Source organism: Epinephelus lanceolatus, chromosome 13 (genome assembly GCF_041903045.1).
Source record: "Epinephelus lanceolatus isolate andai-2023 chromosome 13, ASM4190304v1, whole genome shotgun sequence".
NCBI lineage: Eukaryota > Metazoa > Chordata > Actinopteri > Perciformes > Serranidae > Epinephelus > Epinephelus lanceolatus.
The window spans coordinates 35,247,193-35,269,172 of record NC_135746.1 but is presented as its reverse complement, the minus strand read 5'-3'; the positions used below and the strand labels follow the sequence as shown (position 1 = coordinate 35,269,172).

Genomic DNA, 21,980 nt, shown 5'->3' with positions numbered 1-21,980 from the left:
ACTTACTTCTGCTGAGAAGACAGGTGGACAAGGGAACTATAGGTGAATGTGTTTGGTCCAACAAATGCGGGACATGGACGAGGAGATGTGCTTTCAGTATTTTCAGATTTGATAATCTGGCAAGCCTGAGCCAACCCTATGCTGCTCATGCCAGTACACACAAATTTCAAGTAGACATGCCAGATAGGCTCACCGTGACAATCCAATCACATTGCACAACAAAGTATGACAGTGTCCTCAACATAATATTTTCCAGGTGCATTACATGAAAAAGCAACCCTTTTTTATGCCACCACGCTGACAATAGCCATGGCCGGAAGCATTATGTTTTCAGGTCGTCCATCCGTCTGTCCCATTCTCGTGAACGCGATATCTCAAGAACGCATTGAGGGATTTTTTTTTTCAAACATGGCACAAACGTTCACTTGGACTCAATGCTGAACTGAACTGATTTGATTTTGGTGGTCAAAGGTCAAGGTCACTGTGACCTTCTCATTCCCGTGAACGGAATATCTCAAGAACACCTTGAAGGAAGTTTTTCAAATTTCTACTTTTACTTTGGGTCAAGGATGAAGTGGTTAGAATTTGTTGGTCAAAGGTCAAGGTCACTGTGACCTCACAAGACATGTTTTTGGATGTAATGTATATGTCAATTCTGACAAAATTTTACACAAATGTCTAATAGACTAAAATGATGAAGTGATGACATTTTATATCTCAAAGGTCAACCTCATCCTGACACCATGATGATCTGCCATTATTCAGTGTCAGGAACAGAAGGGGAAACATTTGGTCACTGTTGTTTTACATAGCGTTTGTTTTTGCTTAGTGTACCTAATAAACTGGCAACTGAGTGTATATGTCACTGCCAGTTGTCCCTGATGATAATAAAGTGCAAGTCAGGAAGAGAAAATTTTGTAGCTGCATCTCTCAGCCCAGAATAATGATGTGCTCTACCGAAGTTAAAGTTATATATCAGTTGATAGATGGAGAGGAATAAAGAGTGAGCTCTCTGGTTGATTTGATGATCAGTTAGGAACACAGAGACCACATTAGACCGATTACTACTGGATCCCCTGACCTGGATGCAGCCTGATTTTCATGTTTACGCTGCTCTTTTTCATTCTAGTTCTTGTGTTGCTTTGGGACTTTCCCCTCTGCTGCAGAATGCTCTGCTAACTCTCTGTGCATTTCTGTCTCTGCTCTTATTTGTGCAATGCTGTGCGGCGCGTGCAGACCGAGCTGCCGGGCTCTGCTGTCGCCTGGTGGTTCCCTGTCACAAAGGGATGCCACGCCTCGCCGACCTGTCTGTTAAAACCAAAGACGTGTGGGAGATCCCGCGGGAGTCGCTGCAGCTCATCAAGCGTCTTGGGAATGGGCAGTTTGGGGAGGTCTGGATGGGTACGGATCCAGTCGCCTCCAGAAGAAGAGGCCGCATGGAAGGGGCCACACTGAGTCAGCAGAGACACCAGACCGACTCCAAAACACAAGCAGATAATCTGGCCTGGGAAGGGAGGGGATCAAATGAGAAAATGGGGCAAGAAATTTTGATAATTCTCAGTTTGGGACTTTTGCCAGGGAAATGCTTCTGGTTTCTGACCCCTCCCGACCAAAATCATCTGGAAAAACATCCAGAGTGTCAGGAGACTCTGCTCCCACAGTCTGAAGATGGCTCCCTTCCATGTCCCTCACTGCATGTTCCTCTCCCCTGTAGTTAACCCTGTGTGCCTTGCCTTCCCTCCCCATGTAGAGAGTGCGGATGGTTTGTGCTTTAATTTAACGGGCGTGTGTGTGAACTACATCCCTGACACTATGGGCTTGAGTCATGATGCCTGGGAGATCAGCAGAGACACACTTGATTTGGAAGTAAAGCTGGGGACAGGATGTTTTGCTGATGTGTTTTACGGTAAGGAAATCCCCCCCAAAAAGTACCCTTGTTGTTTACCTTGGGCCACCCTGGAAATAAATGTGAATATTTTTATTTATCCTTTCCCTGGCATTCTTAAGTATGCCAAGAAACTGTTTGCAATTTTGTCTGCTAATTGGAGATGAAAGCAACTGCTTTCTTATCCCTCTCCAGCATTCCTGAAGGATTTTTGTGTTTGTTAAACATAATCCATAAAAAAAGCCTTTAGAAAAATCAGTTCTTATTTATAAATACAAATTTCTGCTTTGCTGTTATTTCCAGTAATTAATTGAATACAGCATTGAGTGCAGTATGGAACTCCAAAAGGGTCAATATTACAGTTAATGGATAAAGATAAATGTATAAAGCAAAGCAAAACACAAAAAGAAGAAGACTGTGTTTGCCATTTCACAGAGTGCTTTCTCAAAAGAAGAAAAAAATAATAATTTGCTGGCTAGCTACTGTTGTTAACATTTGCCCTTATAACTGGCTAGTTAGCTAGCTAGCTAGCATCTGTAGTCTTGTTAAGCTAAAAAAACAGTCACTAGCTTGTAAGCTAAAGTTGCTAGTGCTAGTTTGTCAACATTGTGTCGCTGCGCTCCTTTCAATTGACCACATACACAGGTCGTCTTAGAGGTGCGCACACTAGAGAAATATTATTTATCTGCAAACACTTAAATAAACACTAAATAAAATTTTCCCAGTAATGTTAATTGCTTGCATGCAAACGTTTCAATGATTTGTTACGTAATTTTACTGTTTATTTGCTCATTTTCATACATATGTTTTACTCTCCTTATTTAAAAAATGTATTAATGTTTAGTTTTGGCCATTTTGGACTTCCATACTGCAGAATATTAGGGTGTGCATTCTTATCATAGCAATTCCATCTGGACAGATACTGAGGACAGGGCTTCTCCCAAATGACACCCAGCCTCTGGGATCCTATTACCTCACAACCCAGCAGGTGACCATCACCCACTCAGTCCTGACTCCCCAAATGTGTCCACAGCTGCATCACTAAAAAAGCCTACTCTGATTTATGGACTTACTCTGAAATTAAACCCCCAAACACATGTAGAGTAGACCAAATGTTAGCTGATAGGCTGTGTTTTTCCTTTGGGTCACATACTAATATCCCTGCACCCATTACTGTCACAGAATGAGATAAATGGAGTACTACTTTGTTGAAGTGATTACAGTGATCCATATCTTACTATGCGTAGTAGCCAGAGGCGGAGCACATTGGTGGCATAGTCATGCTGTGTTGCAGTAACTGGCATGAAACCAGTGAGGAGCTTACAGGCTTGCCTTTGTTAATCATCCTACAAAGGATTATCTGCTCCGCGTTGGCGTATTGTGGCTCTCAGAGCCCTGCTGGATCCCTCTCCTGGCTTTTAAAAGCCATTTCAAATCAAGGTCCACTCTAAATCTCATACCCATTTAATTATCCTTCAGCAGACTTCTGTGCATGAGAATTACAGACAAACAGATTCTCATACTGTCTCCTGGTCTCATTCTGTGTTGCATGTTTATCTCATTGTCATTTCAAAGCAAGACTTTTCCCCCTGTTTTATGACTACAGTCGACTCAGCTGCCAATCAGCTCCTCAGGTTAGACAGCGGGGTTGGCAAGTCTGACTTTGAAAGGATGTGATTTGAATATGAATCGATGTTCCCGCTGTGCTGATGTCAGCATGTGTGTGCGTGCGCCAGGAACGTGGAACGGCACCACCAAGGTGGCAGTGAAGACTCTGAAGCCTGGCACCATGTCCCCCGAGTCCTTCCTGGAGGAGGCTCAGATCATGAAGAAACTCCGCCATGACAAGCTGGTGCAGCTGTACGCCGTGGTGTCTGAGGAGCCCATCTACATCGTCACGGAGTACATGGGCAAAGGTAGAGGAACACAAATGTGCATTCACACAACTGGAATGGATACAGCATTCAGTCCCAATGACTTTTCGCACATTTAGTTATGCAGTTATTCAGTACAGTAAAAAATAGCTTCCATACAGAAAACAGAACTGTAGAAAGTGGATTCAAGACCCAAAGTGTAATGACTAATGAGCAGCCCTTTGAGGCTGCAGTGTTCACAACACTCCGTAATACCTGACTTAGGACCTGAAGCTATATTTTTACTATATGTCATCCATTACTGATGGTTAGCTCGCCAGGCTAATGCAACACTTTGTCTCTGTCTCTTTCCATATGTTTCCCAGAGCATTGTGTACCTTCTTACAGTGCATGACACACATGGACACAGACAAATTATGGCACAGTCCGAGAGAGGAAGAGAGGCATTTCTTACTGAATTATATTTGAAAATAACAAAACCCTAAGCCGACCCAACCTGAAGCTTTATGCAACAAAATGGCACAAATCCATTTCCAAAGCCATTATTGTGTCAGAACCCATTATGTAGAGGTTAGGGAGAGAGTGTACAACATGCTGATGATTTTGCTTTAAATATCAAAAAATATTTTTCTGTCTGCTGTGAACCTGAAAAACTCTAGAGCCGGCATGTTGTGTTATTACTGGTGATCGTAAGTTGCAATGTCGTTAGCTGCAACACAACTGCATATTAAACATTGTTAATGCAGTGACACCATTTTTTCACCATTTGGTGAAATGTTTTAAGAACACACAATAGATTTACAATGATTTGGTCCATCTTTTGTACCCACTTCGGGAACCACTGGAATATAAGAATACTAGAGTCGTGTTTGCATTGTTTCATTCTCTGTGAAAGAGAGCAGTGATCAAAGTGAGCAGCAGGTTCACAGTGAAGATGTCTTTGTTAGATTTGTGTTACTCAAAGGCAGCAGATATCTGAGTCCAACCTCTTTTATATTGTCCTCACTATCAACAATCTCTCCTGCCATCTTGCTGACCACAGCTGTTGTGGCCCCCACATAATATCTCCATAGCTGCTGTAGCCCCGAAGTCTATTTACATTTTTCAGGAGGTGCTCAACCATAAAGTCAGTGTAAGAAATGCTTCACAAATGTCTGCACACAGTGTTAGCGCAGTAGGGCTGTGAGAGAGGAAATATTATTCATTAAAATCCAAAGTCCCAGACACACCAAACTGACTTCAAAGAACTAACAGCCACCAAAGCAGACTGTTGCATATCCTCACGTCGCCTGTGTCTTGGCCAAAAAGTTGCACATAACACACCAGAAAGACTACAGCCGACCAGCACATACGTTTTGCACCTGCGTAAGAGGAAATAATTCTCCACACCAGCAGACTGTGGCAGTCTATATGTGTCATTCAAAAAGGGAAACCAGACAACTTTCTTGTTTCTAGTTAGCCAGTTAGCACATTAACAACACAACCCAATGTTGAAAGAACAAAGCATATTTACCATGCGCCACTGAACAATAACACAAACTATCACAAAATGTTTGTGCTAAAGATCTCAGTGGCTTAAGAAAAATAATCTTACTTAATAGAAAAGTTTGTTTTGGTCTCACTTCTTGATTTTAGCAATTTGTTTACTTTCCTCACTTTAGTTTCTCTTTTCATGCAGTGAGCAGACCTGCCAATGATGGTGATTTCATTCACCAAGGGGCTCTGCCCTTGCTTACACTGATTAAACATGCTGAATTGGCTGGAAAAAAACAGACAGCGGCCGATGAGGGGCAACGGTGCGGGACACAGGCGAACACAAATGGCCGACCATCAGCATAGTGTGTTGAGGCCTTAAGGGGTTTATCCTTTTGGGAAGCAAAAAAAAAAAAAAGGCAAAGTTTGTATGCTGAAAAAGGAAAGGGTTCATCCTCCTGGAAGCATGAATATTTTTTTGTAAATTTATCAAAAAATGCAATCTCCACATTAGGTTAACTGCATAAAATACATTTTAACACAAACAAATGATAAGATCCTGTTTGCAGTGGCAGAATCTAACTACATTTGCTCAAGTACCATTGCTGACTTAAGTAGAAATTTGAGTCACTTGTACTTTACTTGTGTATTTCCATTCTATGCTAATTTATACTTCTACTCCACTACATCTTTTCATCCTCTTTCTTCTAAGTAACCATAGAGACAGTGGACAGTGAGGGTCAGTCAAAGAATTGCAATACAATTATTGACACTCATACGTTTCATTCCGTCACCAGTGTGCAGAGCTGGTGTAAAGCCAAATATGGTCAATCAACTTATGTGTTGAAGTGATGAGACTTTTCTAGTGAATAGGCTTATTTCAGCAACCCGCCAATGGCAGCTGACATAATTTCTCTTATTTACCAATTCATATTTTTACTCAATATTTGTCAAATGGTAATTCTGGACCCTGCTCAGAGCGCTAACATCAGGAACGTTATGCAAGTGGAACAAGTGGAACAGTAGACTCCATGGAGATCATGTCACAGATTCTTTCCCTTTCTTTCTCACCCCATTTCCAAAACTCACTGGATCTACATGAATAATACAAATGTACTGTTTGGATTCAAATCTTGGATCCAAAGGGAAGGTGGCACCCGTGATACCCACAGTAAATGTAGTGTTTGTAGATGGACTGACATGTTAATGGACAGCCCTACTGCTTGTGGGTAAAAAAAAAAATGAATGGGATTAGTCTCAACTTCTTTGCTTTGTTTGATCTGAGTTGTCACAATAACAAAAAACGAAACAATAGCGCAGTAAAATGTACAAAAAGGTTTAGATCTAAAGCATTGTATTCCATATATTATGTGCCAAGCATGCCGGCTTTGCAAAAAATGTTGTTCATTTAAGCAGAAGTGTTTTTGTTCCATTTCAGTCAGAATAATAAGAACAGTTCTGGTAAACCCTGAGTTTCAAAGAGACTGAAGATGATTAAGGTCTTCAAAACAGTCCTCCAAAAACACTGGAATTTAGAAACCCCACAAGAAAGAGCTGTGGACGCACATTAAACACCAGAAAACACAAGAATGTAAACTTTGATGTGCATCACTGTGTCTGTTGCATGCAGAGGCTGCTGCCACATCTAGGTCAGCCCATTAAGTTGGAGAGGAGAATGTGTTTCCAAAAGGCAAGACCCAGTGTGAAATTTTATGAATGTCAAAGTATTTGTGGTGGTCATCAAATCCCACAATCCTGTATTTATCCTCTAACTGTCATTACTGTTGATGATATAAATCAGAAGTGAATAGACAAATTACAAACCTCATGTCTCCGGACCATTCAGCTGTCAGATTATTGCTTGTGGTTGGTAATTGCTGAATTAAAAACAGTTCCTGTGGAGGGTGGGAGCAGTAGGGCACCACTGATTCGCTGGTGGATCGAAGACTAGCAGTTTGTGTCTTCAGTGTGTGTATGTGTACTCGGACTGACATCAGACATGTGTTTATGTCTGCTGCAGGAAGTCTGCTGGACTTCTTGAAGGACGGAGAGGGGCGAGGGTTGAAGCTGCCAAACCTGGTGGACATGGCAGCACAGGTAAACCTTGGTCGAAAAACTACTTTTGTGTGTTGAGGTCACTGGTCTGTTTCTGTTATATGAAAGTAACATGAGTAGTGGACTTGTTTCTGCTTTCCTGAAAACAACAGAAAAGATTTCAGAAACTTTGGAAAAAGTCTTAAAGGGACAGTCCACCTAAAAATAAAAAATACATACCTTTTCTCTTAGATGTCATGCTATTTATCAATCTAGATGGATTTGCTGTGAATTGTCAAGGGTTGGAGATATCAGCCTTAGAAATGTCTGCCTTCTCTCCAGTATAATGGAACTGGATGGCACCTGGCTTGTGGTGCTCAAAATGCCCAAAAAAATAAATTTGAAAAACTCAACAGCAATGTCTCTTTCCAGAAACCATGACCTAGTTACTCAAGATAATCCGCAGACCTTGTTGTGAGCAGTTTCATGTAGGAACTATTTTCTTTCTGCCGAACTACACCTGCCAACTGTATCACAGTGCAGAAGGAGGCATGCGTCTACTACTCACATAGCACCACTGTACTACTCACATAGCACCACTGACGCCATTAATGTTTACATATCGCGCTAGCATGAGCCTCTCGTTCATGAGTAGATGCACACTTCCTTCTGTGCGGTGATTCGGTAGGCAGCTGTAATTGGGTAGAAAGAAGTTCCTGCTGGTAGGGCTACAACTAACAATTACTTTGACTGGTTTTATAAATGTGCAGATTATTGTCTCTATTAAGTGATTGGTCCATGTTGGAAAATAGTGAAAATATCCCTTTTAATTTCCTAAAATCCCAGGTGACTTATTTGTATTTTGACTAACAGTCCAAGGTCCAAAAAAATTCATTATAAAATCATAAACAACAAAGAAAAAATCCTCCATTTTCAGAAGATGAAACCAACGAATGATTAGTACTTTTAACTGTAACTCAGTGTCTCTTCTACAACAGAAATGCTGAACTGTAGAAGAATTGTTTCTTCTTTTCTTGTTTTTCAATCACTTTTAAGTTACCGTCAGTCAAAGACAACACTTCCTGCCATAGGAGCAGTTTGAACTTTAAGGTTGGGGGTTGAGGGGAACCCCCAAAATTAAGAACTCCAATATCTTATTTCTATGACCAAGGAAAGTTCAGTTAGTATTTATGAACATGTGCAACTCTCTCTCAAAGCCAGAAACCAGAAAAGGAATTCTAAAACTTTTGATGTCATCAAGCCTGGAGCTGCTCAATAGACAATGAATCTGTCTGTTTATGTGGACCCATAAAATTTCTATTTCCTTTGTTTACTTTCTTTCATTTGTTTTTTCCTTTTTTTTTATACCCAAATGAGCTTTCTTCTGTTGTAGTGTTCTCCGTAATGTCACAGAGAATGTACCCATGTACTCAGAACATTCCCAAGTGCTGGTCGTCTGGAACATCTTTCCCAATTCATTGTCTTTGGAGTTTTAGCATTTTAGTTTATTCAGTTAAGACAGAGTTGTCCTTGTTTACTGGATAATCCTAGGCCATTGGAATAATATGGATGAATTTTGAAAATGGGCGTAGTTCCCCTTTTACAAAAAAAAAAAAACCCTAGTGGAAATGTAACATGTCTAACAGAGGCTTCATATACAGTACAGGCCAAAAGTTTGGACACACCTTCTCATTCAATGCGTTTTCTTTATTTTCATGACTATTTACATTGTAGATTTTCACTGAAGGCATCAAAACTATGAATGAACACATGTGGAGTTATGTACTTAACAAAAAAAGGTGAAATAACTGAAAACATGTTTTATATTCTAGTTTCTTCAAAATAGCCACCCTTTGCTCTGATTACTGCTTTGCACACTCTTGGCATTCTCTCAATGAGCTTCAAGAGGTAGTCACCTGAAATGGTTTCCACTTCACAGGTGTGCCTTATCAGGGTTAATTAGTGGAATTTCTTGCTTTATCAATGGGGTTGGGACCATCAGTTGTGTTGTGCAGAAGTCAGGTTAATACACAGCCGGCAGCCCTATTGGACAACTGTTAAAATTCATATTATGGCAAGAACCAATCAGCTAACTAAAGAAAAACCAGTGGCCATCATTACTTTAAGAAATGAAGGTCAGTCAGTCCGGAAAATTGCAAAAACTTTAAATGTGTCCCCAAGTGGAGTCGCAAAAACCATCAAGCGCTACAACGAAACTGGCACACATGAGGACCGACCCAGGAAAGGAAGACCAAGAGTCACCTCTGCTTCTGAGGATAAATTCATCCGAGTCACCAGCCTCAGAAATCGCAAGTTAACAGCAGCTCAGATCAGAGACCAGATGAATGCCACACAAAGTTCTAGCAGCAGACCCATCTCTAGAACAACTGTTAAGAGGAGACTGCGCCAATCAGGCCTTCATGGTCAAATAGCTGCTAGGAAACCACTGCTAAGGAGAGGCAACAAGCAGAAGAGATTTGTTTGGGCCAAGAAACACAAGGAATGGACATTAGACCAATGGAAATCTGTGCTTTGGTCTGATGAGTCCAAATTTGAGATCTTTGGTTCCAACCGCCGTGTCTTTGTGAGACGCAGAAAAGGTGAACGGATGGATTCCACATGCCTGGTTCCCACTGTGAAGCATGGAGGAGGAGGTGTGATGGTGTGGGGGTGTTTTGCTGGTGACACTGTTGGGGATTTATTCAAAATTGAAGGCACACTGAACCAGCATGGCTACCACAGCATCCTGCAGCGACATGCCATCCCATTCGGTTTGCGTTTAGTTGGACGATCATTTATTTTTCAACAGGACAATGACCCCAAACACACCTCCAGGCTGTGTAAGGGCTATTTGACCAAGAAGGAGAGTGATGGAGTGCTGCGGCAGATGACCTGGCCTCCACAGTCACCGGACCTGAACCCAATCCAGATGGTTTGGGGTGAGCTGGACCGCAGAGTGAAGGCAAAGGGGCCAACAAGTGCTAAACACCTCTGGGAACTCCTTCAAGACTGTTGGAAAACCATTTCAGGTGACTACCTCTTGAAGCTCATGGAGAGAATGCCAAGAGTGTGCAAAGCAGTAATCAGAGCAAAGGGTGGCTATTTTGAAGAAACTAGAATATAAAACATGTTTTCAGTTATTTCACCTTTTTTTGTTAAGTACATAACTCCACATATGTTCATTGATAGTTTTGATGCCTTCAGTGAGAATCTACAATGTAAATAGTCATGAAAATAAAGAAAACGCATTGAATGAGAAGGTGTGTCCAAACTTTTGGCCTGTACTGTATACAAAAACTGATAATCAGGATACTAGCAGGTGCATTTTCATATCCCGACTAATCTGCCCAATGAGAGAGAATTACCACAAACCACGTAACTCAACAGTAAACCAGATACAGATCCCAGCTATTAGCGTTTCTCCAATGTTGAGCCTCGCAGGCTCGTTGACACAACTACCCCATGGTGTCTAATATGAACCTTAGCATATATGTTAAAACACATAGAGGTCTGTCGTGTATTGGGATCTCCAGGTGGCAGCGTGACCAAAGTTTTAAATGCTGGGTGTACATTAGAGACAGTGTTCAGACTATGGCTGCCCACCGACCAAGGGAGGCAGGGCAGACTGTCCCAACACAAGGACTTAATTTATTGTTATAAGTAAATGAAAGTTATCTTGTTTCCTATTCTGTTATTAAGAAGACTTAACGAGGTAGATGATAATTCATTCACCAGTTTATTTATTAAATGTGTTATTGCATTTTTGGCTGTGGCCACTAGGGGGCAAGTGAGCTGAACTCAAGCTGCGTCTGTGCTTCTCGATGGATATTTTGCATTTAACGCCTTCTGGCAGCTCAGTGGGCCTCAAACCCAAATTGGCTGATAGGCTTTTAATTTGAAATATATTTAAAAGAAAACCCAGAATAAACACACATTTCTTTGTAACTAACATATTCAGTCCATAGCAGAACATCCGCTTTTGTCCCACAGTTTTCGCAGGTAATAAATCACCTGTAATAGGATATCTTTGCAATGAAACTTCCCTTAACCTGATTTTCTGTTTTCAGCAGGTAGCACAGAGGTATTTGTTAGAGCTGCATGTTAATGGAACTGTGTCTGTATGAGTTATGGCTGCCATCAGCTATTGGCATTTCTAAAGGCCAAGGGGATACAGGATGCTCTCTGTTCTGCTTCAGACTACTTCCTAAACAAGCTCTTCTTCTGCAGAATCACTTGCCGACAGATCTTTTTCAGAGGATTGGATTGACATATTTCCTCTGCCAGACATTATTTATCCATATTTTTAATACGCTGACAGTTAAAAGTGGTTCTTATTTAGGAAGAGCTCTCTCTACGTGTTTCCTGAAACAACACAGTTGCAGTGTTCAGCAGAAACAATCCCAAGCGGATGTTTTCAGTGAGTGTTAATGCAGCCGTGCTCACTGTGCTGTGCTCCAGGTGGCGGCAGGCATGGCCTACATCGAGAGGATGAACTACATCCACAGAGACCTGCGCTCCGCCAACATCCTGGTGGGAGACAACCTGGTGTGCAAGATCGCCGACTTCGGCCTTGCCAGGCTCATCGAAGACAATGAATACACCGCTCGGCAAGGTGGGGCATCCCTCTACGCTAACACACACACACATACACAGACAATGTTGAATGGACATACTTAATGCTCCCACTCACACACATTCACACGCTGTATGACTGCATTAGGTCATGGAGGAAATTCTCTCAGCGGGAGCACCGCAAATTTGCAACACGCCCACATCAAATTGACCAGCAAATAGTTAGCTGTGAAGCCACGATCAGAGTCAGCTCCAAATATTTGTTCTCTGTTAACACTGACACAGAGAGCAGACACTCCCTGCTCCAGAGACACAAAGACTTTACAAGGCATGTATACTAGAAATGAATGGTATTCTAGTGTTGACCACTGAAGCTGTCCACAGTGGGGCTGTTTACTGTGTTGTAGGATTTGACTGATATGTCCATCCATGACGCAAAAATATATATTAAAACAGCCTTTACTTAATATGTAAAGAACGTAACATCCTAATACCACAAAAGTAGGTCATATTAGGTTAACTAAATGTCCATCATCTCTCTCTCTTGGTTAGTTTGAGCTCACAACAGCTGTTCCTGTTGATGCCGTTTGTCTGTGCTCAGAAAATGCTGTCATCAATTTTGAGAATTCTCCTTTCCCCTCGACAAATGAACTCATTCTGCTACGCACATGTTTTTTAAGCTTTGCTTTGAAAAGTGAAACCTTTAATATAGCTGACAGATGCTAAACATTGGCATTCAGCCTAACATGACCCAACTGTATAGCAGTGGTTATAATTGTGGTCAACCTGCTGAACTTTGAATTTCTCCTTAACTTTTCCATTAAGTAGCTTTAGAGTTTAGACAATGACATGTATATCTGTGACCCACCAGCTGAAGAGGTAATATTACTGTATACATGACTTAATAACTCCACCCTGTAATTATGTTGCACCAGACCGTGTTGCTGATGCTCTAATGTGACAGGTTAATTTTTTGTGTCAACAAACACATCAGTCACGTCAACAAAGCACCTTATAGAACCAAGATCATCAGACAGTACGATATCATGGAAAATGACATAATGGAATCAATGCATCTGTTTTGCAAAGCAGACATGGCTGCACATCCTCAGGTTTTAAAGTGAATAGGTGCTGAAAGGAACTACTACTCAGGCAACACGTGCAACACTTCCCTTGTACATAAATTCAGATCTAAAAGGTGCACTACAGTGATTTAGTATTGTAGCCTACTTCCAAAAAGTTGAGGGACTAACAAGAGACACATTTAAAACATGTCTTAAAGGAATACTGCACCTATAGAATGAATATTTGTTTATCAGTTATTCACCCATTACGTTGGATTCATGAAAAAAACTTTGTTTTTCTCGCATACCTCCATGATGAATGAAAAATCCAAAAACAACAAATATTCCTTATGAATTTAAGTCATAGGGTTTTGTGTTTAACAACAGCAACACTATAGCAAACATCAACAAATTCTCACACTGCTTGTGCAGTATAATCCTTTTTTCCCTTTTTGCTAGCACTTTCGCTAAAATGTTATTATATATAGCACTTGCACATACGAGTAGCATGCATCAGCAAACTCATGCATTTGAACTCTGCTCAATCGACTGCACTAGCAGAAGTCAAACATACACTTGTCAAAGACTTAAATTATACTCCATGAGTGTGAGTTTGTAAAAAGATATTATTTTGATTTTGATATAGTTTTGCTGTTGTTAATCGTGGACCCCAATGACTTCAATTTATCGAGAATTATCTCCGTTTTTGGATTCTTCATTCACCGTGGAGCCATGCTAGAAAAACAAAGATGTCTTCATGAAATCAGTGTAACATAGGGTGAGTAACTGATAGACAAATGGTCAGTCTGAGGCTTAAGTATTCCTTTTAACTAGTCTCTCCCAGTTTGTAACACAGTTTTAATGTTGGTAGTTTCCAAAACAGAGATACAGTAACCCTACTGACATCACCAGAATTATTTATTATTAGAAATCTTTCACTTATGGGCCATTTACATAGAGCTTTTTTTCTGGCAATTTTTTATTTGCAAATTCAAAAACATATAATTGAATGTGGAGTGCCCACTAAGTCACCTGGTAGAGCAGGTGCCCTGTGTACAAAGGCTGTGTCCTTGTTGCAGCGGCTCTGGGTTTGAATTCAACCCACGGCCATTTGCTGCATGTCAACCCCACTCTCTCTTCACCCTTCACTCTATATCTGTCCTTTCATATAAAAAAGGCAAATAAAACATATAATTGAATCAAACAGTATGTACACATCCCTCTCTCTGACTGCAATAAGCTCAGCCAATCACAACAAGTGACATCACAGATGACAACATACAGCAACGAGAATGGTGCATCTTTTTATTGTAAACATGTGGCTGCAGTTGCCACTCTTTGCTTAAGTCCATAAAAACACACCATATTATCACTTAGGCCCAGTTAGCACTAAAACAAGAAAATGTGTTCTTAGGAAGAGGTGCTGACAGTCCAAAAAGGTGCTGGCACAGGTGCACACACAGTCTACAGCCTGTGACGGCAACAAGTTTAACTCTTTACAATTAATTACTACTGACTGTTTATGATTAAAAGCTCCACTCTGTGTCCGTATAATGGGCACAGCTGATATCAGAGAGGCTCTCCTCAAATGCAGGGCTCATCTTGTCCTTTCTTGGTGTGAAACTTTGTTGAAATTTCAGGGGATACTGCCATACATTTGTGTCACTGTAGATATAAATGCTTTTGATGGTTTGACTGCAAATTTTTGTGCTGTTTCTTTGTCACATGCACAGAAGATGTTATGCACCTGTTTTCTCTCTTGACAAAGTAAACTGATTATGCTGCTTCTTGATGCTTATGTCATCTTTTCAGGTGCAAAGTTCCCCATCAAGTGGACCGCCCCTGAGGCTGCGCTGTACGGGAAGTTCACCATCAAGTCAGACGTGTGGTCCTTCGGCATCCTGCTGACGGAGCTGGTCACCAAGGGTCGGGTGCCTTACCCAGGTGAGGAGGGGGAAGGGTTAAACAGACAGCAGAGGCTCACCTTGGCTCAGCTTTCACCTCGAGCCGATTGGGACACGTTGATAAAGTGGCCTGATAAGAGGAAACCTCTCCTCCATGAGACACTGAATCGTTACCAAAGCACACACAGCTTCCTTTATGACAACAGGCTCCTCATGCTGTTTATGGAAGTAAAAGGTCCTTTAATGCTTGGGTGACCTTCCTTTCCCTGCCAGAATGTGAGATAACCCTTAATTACTGCCACTCGCCTGTGGGACAACTTGAATTTCAGACAGAAACTAAAACAGAAAGCGAGGGTGGGGGGGGGCCTGGCCGGGGCACACAGTGTACTCAGAGTGCAGCTCCACACGGGGAGGGGAACACATGTTTGTCCAGATGGGGCTGGTGGGCTGCTTGTGCTGCAGGGAGAAGGTGAGGAAGGTTAGCACGCAATGAGCTGAGGGAGCAGCAGCATGCTAACAGATGTGTTAGCAGCCTTCGGAGGCCGTATCTGGGTCCTTGACAGGAGTGGGTAGCAGACACCCCTGCTGATGTACTCAACTGTGTCTTTACTGAGGTATAAGTAGTCAAAATAACTACTTTTTTGTGTGATCAAATTTTTATTTTCCAATACTGGAGGTGAGTATAACAACAAATCATCAACCTCTACATACACTGTAATACTGGATGTATGTTATGACATTCATAAACTGCACAACTCAGGGGTCTTATTTGCCCCTCCTCCTTTCTCCCACCCAACCCAAAAACAACCCCATAAAAAACTACACGACTGAAAAATGAAAAAGTAAATAAATTTTAAAAAATATATATAGAGATCTTTATACACAGATATATAAAATAAAAATGAATAAACAAAAATAAAATAAACAAAAGATCTCTGACACTGTGCCTCTAATGTATGATAATAAATTCTTTTTGATTCCAACCTGTATCCAAGCCTGTCCACCTGTTTTTGTGGACGTCTAATAAAACTCAATGTTGTACCTCATTGGTAGCAATATGGATGTTTACTTTAGGTAAAGTTGTAATTTAAAGGCTTATATACTGCATATATTTAGTGTTGACCGCGTTGGCGTAAAGGCGGTGTAAACAGATGTGGTCGACGCTCTGTCAGCTCGGTGTCAGCCGCACTACTGACCTCAGACCAGCGTTCACATCTGGAGCTTACTATAGTATGAGCTGTGCTGTTTCAAAAGCAATATTCCAACAGTGAAAAAATAAATAAAAGAGAAAACTAGGGGTGTTTTGTCCTACCTGAATTAGCTTCATCCATTATTCTACAGCTGTGAACAGAGCCATTAGAGAGCACCTGCAGACCTGGGATCAGCAGAACACCAGTCTTTTTAACGTCTGAGAAGGAAATAACAGGTTGTACACTAAATACAGTATGGATAAATGGGGCTTAAAATACCACATGAATATGCAGAGGGTAGTTTTGTTATAATAAGAGAATTTCTAATTTTGATACAATACCTTGAAAAATATCAATTTTCAATACAATTTTCAATACCATGTGGAGAAACTGACATTGAAGGCGTTCAAGTTAAAAAATGTATTAGGATGACAACAATGTATTGGTTAGTGGTAGAGAACAGCAGAATGACCGTAGTAAACGTCAACAATAAGAGAAAGTCAGAAAGCACAGCTTGTACCGCTGTTACTATGGATACTGCTGAAAATAAGCAGTAAAACCATTTCAAATGTTCAGAATCAATATGTATTGATTAATTGATATTTTTAACAACACTATCAGCTCTACATGCATAGGTGCTCCTAACATGGTACGGAAAGTATGTTGTGTAGAGCTGCCAACTCTCACACTTTGACCATTAGACTCATGCAGTTGGCACTTTTCACACGCTCCCACGCCACACATCCATTTCCTCAAGCAGGAAAAAACAAATTTATAACTGATAATGTTGTGGCGTGAAACAAGGACGCTGACAGGACATGTACAGACAAGACAGCAGCACAGTGCATCAGCAGCAGAGTAACACACTGAGGCTAGCTGCTGCTTGGATTTTGTGTGTCTATTTGTGCTGTTACGATACTACTGCTTGGAGCTGCCAAAAGGATGATGAAAGACTTGCATTTCAGCAATTATTTATTACACATTGTAAATTTAATAAGTCTTGCTTAATGTATGACGTCACCAGGGAAGTCCCAATATGATAAAAACTGTTTCCATATTAGGTTTGCTTAAGGTCAGTGGATTTCTGCTGAAAATGTTCTATGAGTCAGGTCAAGCGATATTGTAACACATATTTAACTCTCATATTTAAAGGGAAAATTCGGTTTATTTCAACCCGTCTCCTATCGTCCTAAATTTGGTTCAAGTGACTAGTGACATACAGATAATAGTTAGCATGTTAGCTGTTAGCCTAGATACAGCCGGGGTGCATAGTAGCGTCAGACCTGTTAAAACGTAAGTGAACGGGCATCCCTTCAAGTGCAAAGTTAGTCCACTAAACAAGCTTTTTTTCCACAAAGACCACCTCATATCGTTAGGATAAATGTCAGAGAACATATAGAAAACGACATGTAAACGTGTTGTCTTACCTTACCGGTGTGCTGCCATGTTTGTTTATCCCTCTAGCTCTGCTTTCCAAAGCGCGGCCAAAATATATCTCGCCAGCTCTAGATAAAGCCCAGCTGGATACTAACGTTACTCCAGGTGGAGGTGTCTCGTCCTCGGTCACATCCAGACCTTGAAAATAAGGCTGCAACCGGTCCCATTCCTTGCAACAGAGGCATTCCTCTTCTGTGGGCACTGGGGCACAGCATTCACAGGTACACCACCAATCTCCAGAGCTACGCAGCCTTGTGGCAGCCATTCCTCCTCTCTCGTCCTCTAACGTTACCTGTTGCGCCTCTCTCTCTCCTCCTCCTCCTCCGTTCAGGCAACCGTCCGGTTCTGCCTTCTAGCTGTTGCTGCTTGTTCAGGCACGCTATGAGATCGCTGCTTGTTCTCGCGATATTTCGGCCGCGCTTTGGAAAGCAGAGCTAAATTGTAAACAAACATGGCAGCACACCAGTAAGGTAAGACAACACGTTTACATGTCGTTTTCTATATGTTCTCTGACATTTATCCTAACAATATGAGGCGGTCTTTGTGGGAAAAAAACTTGTTTAGTGGACTAACTTTGCACTTGAAGGGATGCCCGTTCACTTACGTTTTAACAGGTCTGACGCTATGGCTGTATCTAGGCTAATGACTAACATGCTAACTATTATCTGTATGTCACTAGTCACTTGAACCAAATTTAGGACGATAGGAGACGGGTTGAAATAAAACGAAATTTCCCTTAAATGAAATTGTTTTTCTTCAGAGGTTTGCGTCATAGTTTTCAGAGTTCCTCATATTTGAACTGTCATGAAAAAGAAAATGTTGCAGCAGTCATTGTTGTTTCTTTTAGTCGTAGCTTACGTGCTGAGAAAGAAGGAGACATACACTAAATTGTGCAGTAAAAGTGTTTTGGTGTATGTTATTTTAAAAGTTAGGCTACACTTTATCGAGCCCTAATGGGAGATAACAAATTAATAAAAGTAGTGCAAGGAGTGTATGCAAATGTTACACAGTAAAAATATTCATTTTCTCCTTAATTATACTGGAGTAAGAGTAAAAAACCACATTAAAACTACTCCAACAAGTACAAAAAGATACTTATGTACATGTAATGGAGTAAATGTATCTCCTCTGGTTCTTAATGATTCAGGGTTTTTGTTTTAGACTAAAAAAATAGCTACTCATCTCACTTAAAAGGCCTTTGCAATTTCAAAATGTCAAGAAACGGCTGGTACCAGTGGGATTCTGTTTGTGTTGAAGGTTACAGAGGCTAAATCAAAGCAGTTGGTCTCCACGGAGCTGTCATATTGATCTGTTGCTGCACTTACTCACCTTCTGTGTGTGTTTCATCTTCAGGCATGAACAACCGTGAGGTGCTGGAGCAGGTGGAGCGAGGCTACAGGATGCCGTGCCCCCAGGACTGCCCCATCTCGCTGCACGAGCTGATGCTGCAGTGCTGGAAGAAGGACGCCGAGGAGCGGCCCACCTTCGAGTACCTGCAAGCCTTCTTGGAGGACTACTTCACAGCCACCGAGCCTCAGTACCAGCCCGGGGACAACCTCTAGAGCCCCCCCCCCCCCCCCCCCCCCCCGCTTGGGGTCGGCTCGGGGCTGGGGCAGGACTGGCTGAATCAGTGCTGTTACAAAACTCTGGAGCCTTCCCAGCCTGGCCTTTATTTTAGGGATCTGTACAGCTTCCTCAGCTCAACCCGAGCATTTCAGTTCCAAAACCAACCCCCAAAACACAACCCTCGGTCTCCGACACACCCCCCCAGTGTCTGAACTCTGCAAACGCGATAAGTAGGGAAGTTGAGGAGGTGGGATGGAGGATAGACGGAGTGAACTGGGGTTGTGATAATGCAATGTATTCAGTGTAAATAAGAAAGGCTTGTTTTAGTTTATTTGTTTGCTTTAAGATTTTATTTTCTCCTGCACAAAATAATAATAATAATGATAAAAATGATAAAGGAAGAGAACCATTTCAGACGAGCACCTGAGCAGGCACAGTTAATCTGTAAGTGTATTATACTGTCGCTCCTGTATTATTTTCTGGAGATGGAATTGACCCTTCGCTAAGTCCCGCCCCCCGCCTACTGTTGTCAAGCTTGTCAAGCATTCACACGCACATGTCAAATTCTAACTTCATTTTGCTGATTTACAGACGTCTTTTTCAAAATTAAGTCTATGGGACGTCTTTCTGGGTCCCATTGCATAACGTGACGGACCTGGGGCCTCATTTATAAAACTCTGTGAAGAATCTACACTAAATGTTTGCATAGATATAAATGAGTAAATGTACGTAAGCCAAAAAATATTCAGATTTGTAAAAGAGTGCGTACACCTGCCAGTACGCAACCTTCTTTTATAAATCCCAAATTAACTTGGAAAAGTCCGCATGTGGACCAGCCTCATATCCCGCCCTCGCCATGCCCACGTTCAACCATAAATGGTCAGCACACAGCACCTCGTTAATGTTGATGCACATGCATGAGCCAGCTGATCAATGGTTCTTTATGGTGGATCATGGCAATGAGTGAAGGAAAACCAAGAAAAACGAATATTCCTGACGCAGAAATCGAGGTGCTCGGCGGTGTGCTTGAGGTTAGAAAGCACGTAACCTATTGTTTGTTTGGGGAGTGGGGTCCCAAACTAAAGAAAAGACAGCAAGTGGGAACATGTTGTTCATCAGTTAGCCTGGGTAACGTGGTCGAGGTGAAAATGACTCAGTATATTTATGGTTATTGTCGGGTAAAGGAAAGCCAAACTTTCTTGAACCCTGTCATGTGGTTGTTAACGGGTTTAACAACAAAGTCGAGCCATGTCGGTGACTATGTGAGTTTGTTGGGACCGTTTAATGGTTTAGTGTCAGATGTTAGCCGCTGTTGCTGTGTTAGCTTGTGCTAACTGGGCACATGTTGCATTGAGACAGTCTCTCAGCATTCTGCTAACCCATGTAATGATAGTAACAGAAAGTCTGCTGATCCCGGGGGGGGAGTTTGGGCGTCCAGAATGCTCTTAAGTAATCAACGCTAGATCTGAGGCAACATCTCACAAAGCGCAGGAACAGCATGCTAGCTTTAGCAAATTTAAGATTTGAAAACAAAAACAAAAAAAACAAGTATCCAAATCTCAAAATTTAAAACCGCATACCTACCCACAAATGTCCAAATAGTCCAGTATTCAGGTCCAGCCAAGGTGCTAACATGTTAAGCTAGCTAACGTTAGCTTGTGTCTTACCATGGAGCACATATAGGAGTTTTTGTCGAGCCTCATTGAATTCAGCTGTGAGTGACGTCTTCCACACTGTTTAATCCAAATTTGACATCTCTCCTCTTGTGTTTTTGGCTTCGGAAAAGTGAAAAATAAAATACCTCCCTCTTAACTTTAAGGATATCTGCTGTTGGACTCGCAGATGCCCTATTTCTCTTCCCTTGCTCTGAAAGCTTGACAGGCCTCCCATGCCTAGCTACGGTTGCTAACGTAGGTCTGAACAGTGGCCATTGTGCGGAGGGGCTTAGCAAAGGGTCAACTGAAAGCCTCCATATATATTTTTCTCATTTTTCATAATGTGTAAAAAAAAAAGTTCTGCCCCAGATTATTGCTTTATTCCTGACTTTTCAGTTGGTAGTATTGCAGAGGCTTCTTCAGACAAGCATGACGCAGTCCTCCATCAGCTGTTTTTTTATTTTCTTGCACCCCCCTTCCCCCAAAAGCTTCCTCAGAGCGCTCGTTGTTAGGCTGCTGTACGGAACAAGGTTCTTATACAAATGATATATGTCACATTTTTGTAAATTACAGCTGAGCGTGTAAGGGTTTTGAGCATATCCCTCCTTGCTTATGATTTTTGAGAAGTTTTGGGTGGAAAATATTTCTGTCTTTCTACCACGAGTGTTGTTTTTGTTTGGCTGGAGGAAAGAGAGGTTGAGTTAATTTAAGAAGAGAGTATGTATGTCTTATTTGAGCTGTCATTCCGAGGCCGCTCCTAGTCAGCACAGTTATTTTCGGGGAAGTCGGTGTGGTCGGTGGCGTTTTCCTCATGTCCTGCACGTCCTCCACTTGAGCCTGCAGAGCGCGGACCTGCAGCTGAACCTGGACCACCTCACCTCCGGAGTTATTTCTTCTTTTATGTTTTACTGACAAGGTTATATTCTATCAGTATTTGAGTCTTTGGTTTTTACAGAGTATGTTTTTATTTAACCCTTTTAAGTGATCCTTTCAGACTCAGTTGTACTGTATGTTCAGAGGAGGCTTGGGGCCAGTTCATGTTGCGATTCAGAACAGAAACTGCAGATTTTAAGGTTTGAATTCACAAAGAAACTCGCTGAATTGAAAATGAATTGAACCCGGCCTCCTTCTGGTCTTAATGCAGACGGTTTTGTGGCCAATGGAAACCCCTTCATTTTTTCAGTTGTACAGCTGAATGGTTTTAAGTGTCGCTAACTTCCCTCCTTTATATCTTTTCATTTCCATTTTTTAACATAACTTGTTTTTGTTAATTCAGTGATTTGGCGTTTGAAATTCAAAAAAGAACAATAAACATTTTACACTCTT

The 21,980-nt window shown here is 41.6% G+C and overlaps 1 protein-coding gene across 4 annotated transcripts in view; it reads left to right on the top strand.

Moving 5' to 3' along the window:
• fynb (FYN proto-oncogene, Src family tyrosine kinase b) overlaps positions 1–21,980 on the top strand; it is a 112,196-nt gene extending 90,216 nt beyond the window's left edge. For 2 of the 4 annotated variants that reach the window (XM_033648376.2, XM_033648377.2), the window contains 6 exons: positions 1,237–1,401; positions 3,622–3,801; positions 7,253–7,329; positions 11,725–11,878; positions 14,715–14,846; positions 18,787–21,980. In XM_033648376.2, the coding sequence (XP_033504267.1) occupies positions 1,237–1,401; positions 3,622–3,801; positions 7,253–7,329; positions 11,725–11,878; positions 14,715–14,846; positions 18,787–18,995 (917 nt within the window). In that variant the 3' untranslated portion in view covers positions 18,996–21,980. Of the gene's footprint in view, positions 1–1,236; positions 1,402–1,750; positions 1,907–3,621; positions 3,802–7,252; positions 7,330–11,724; positions 11,879–14,714; positions 14,847–18,786 lie in introns of all 4 variants that reach the window. The other 2 variants (XM_033648381.2, XM_033648379.2) reach the window with 2 other exon arrangements.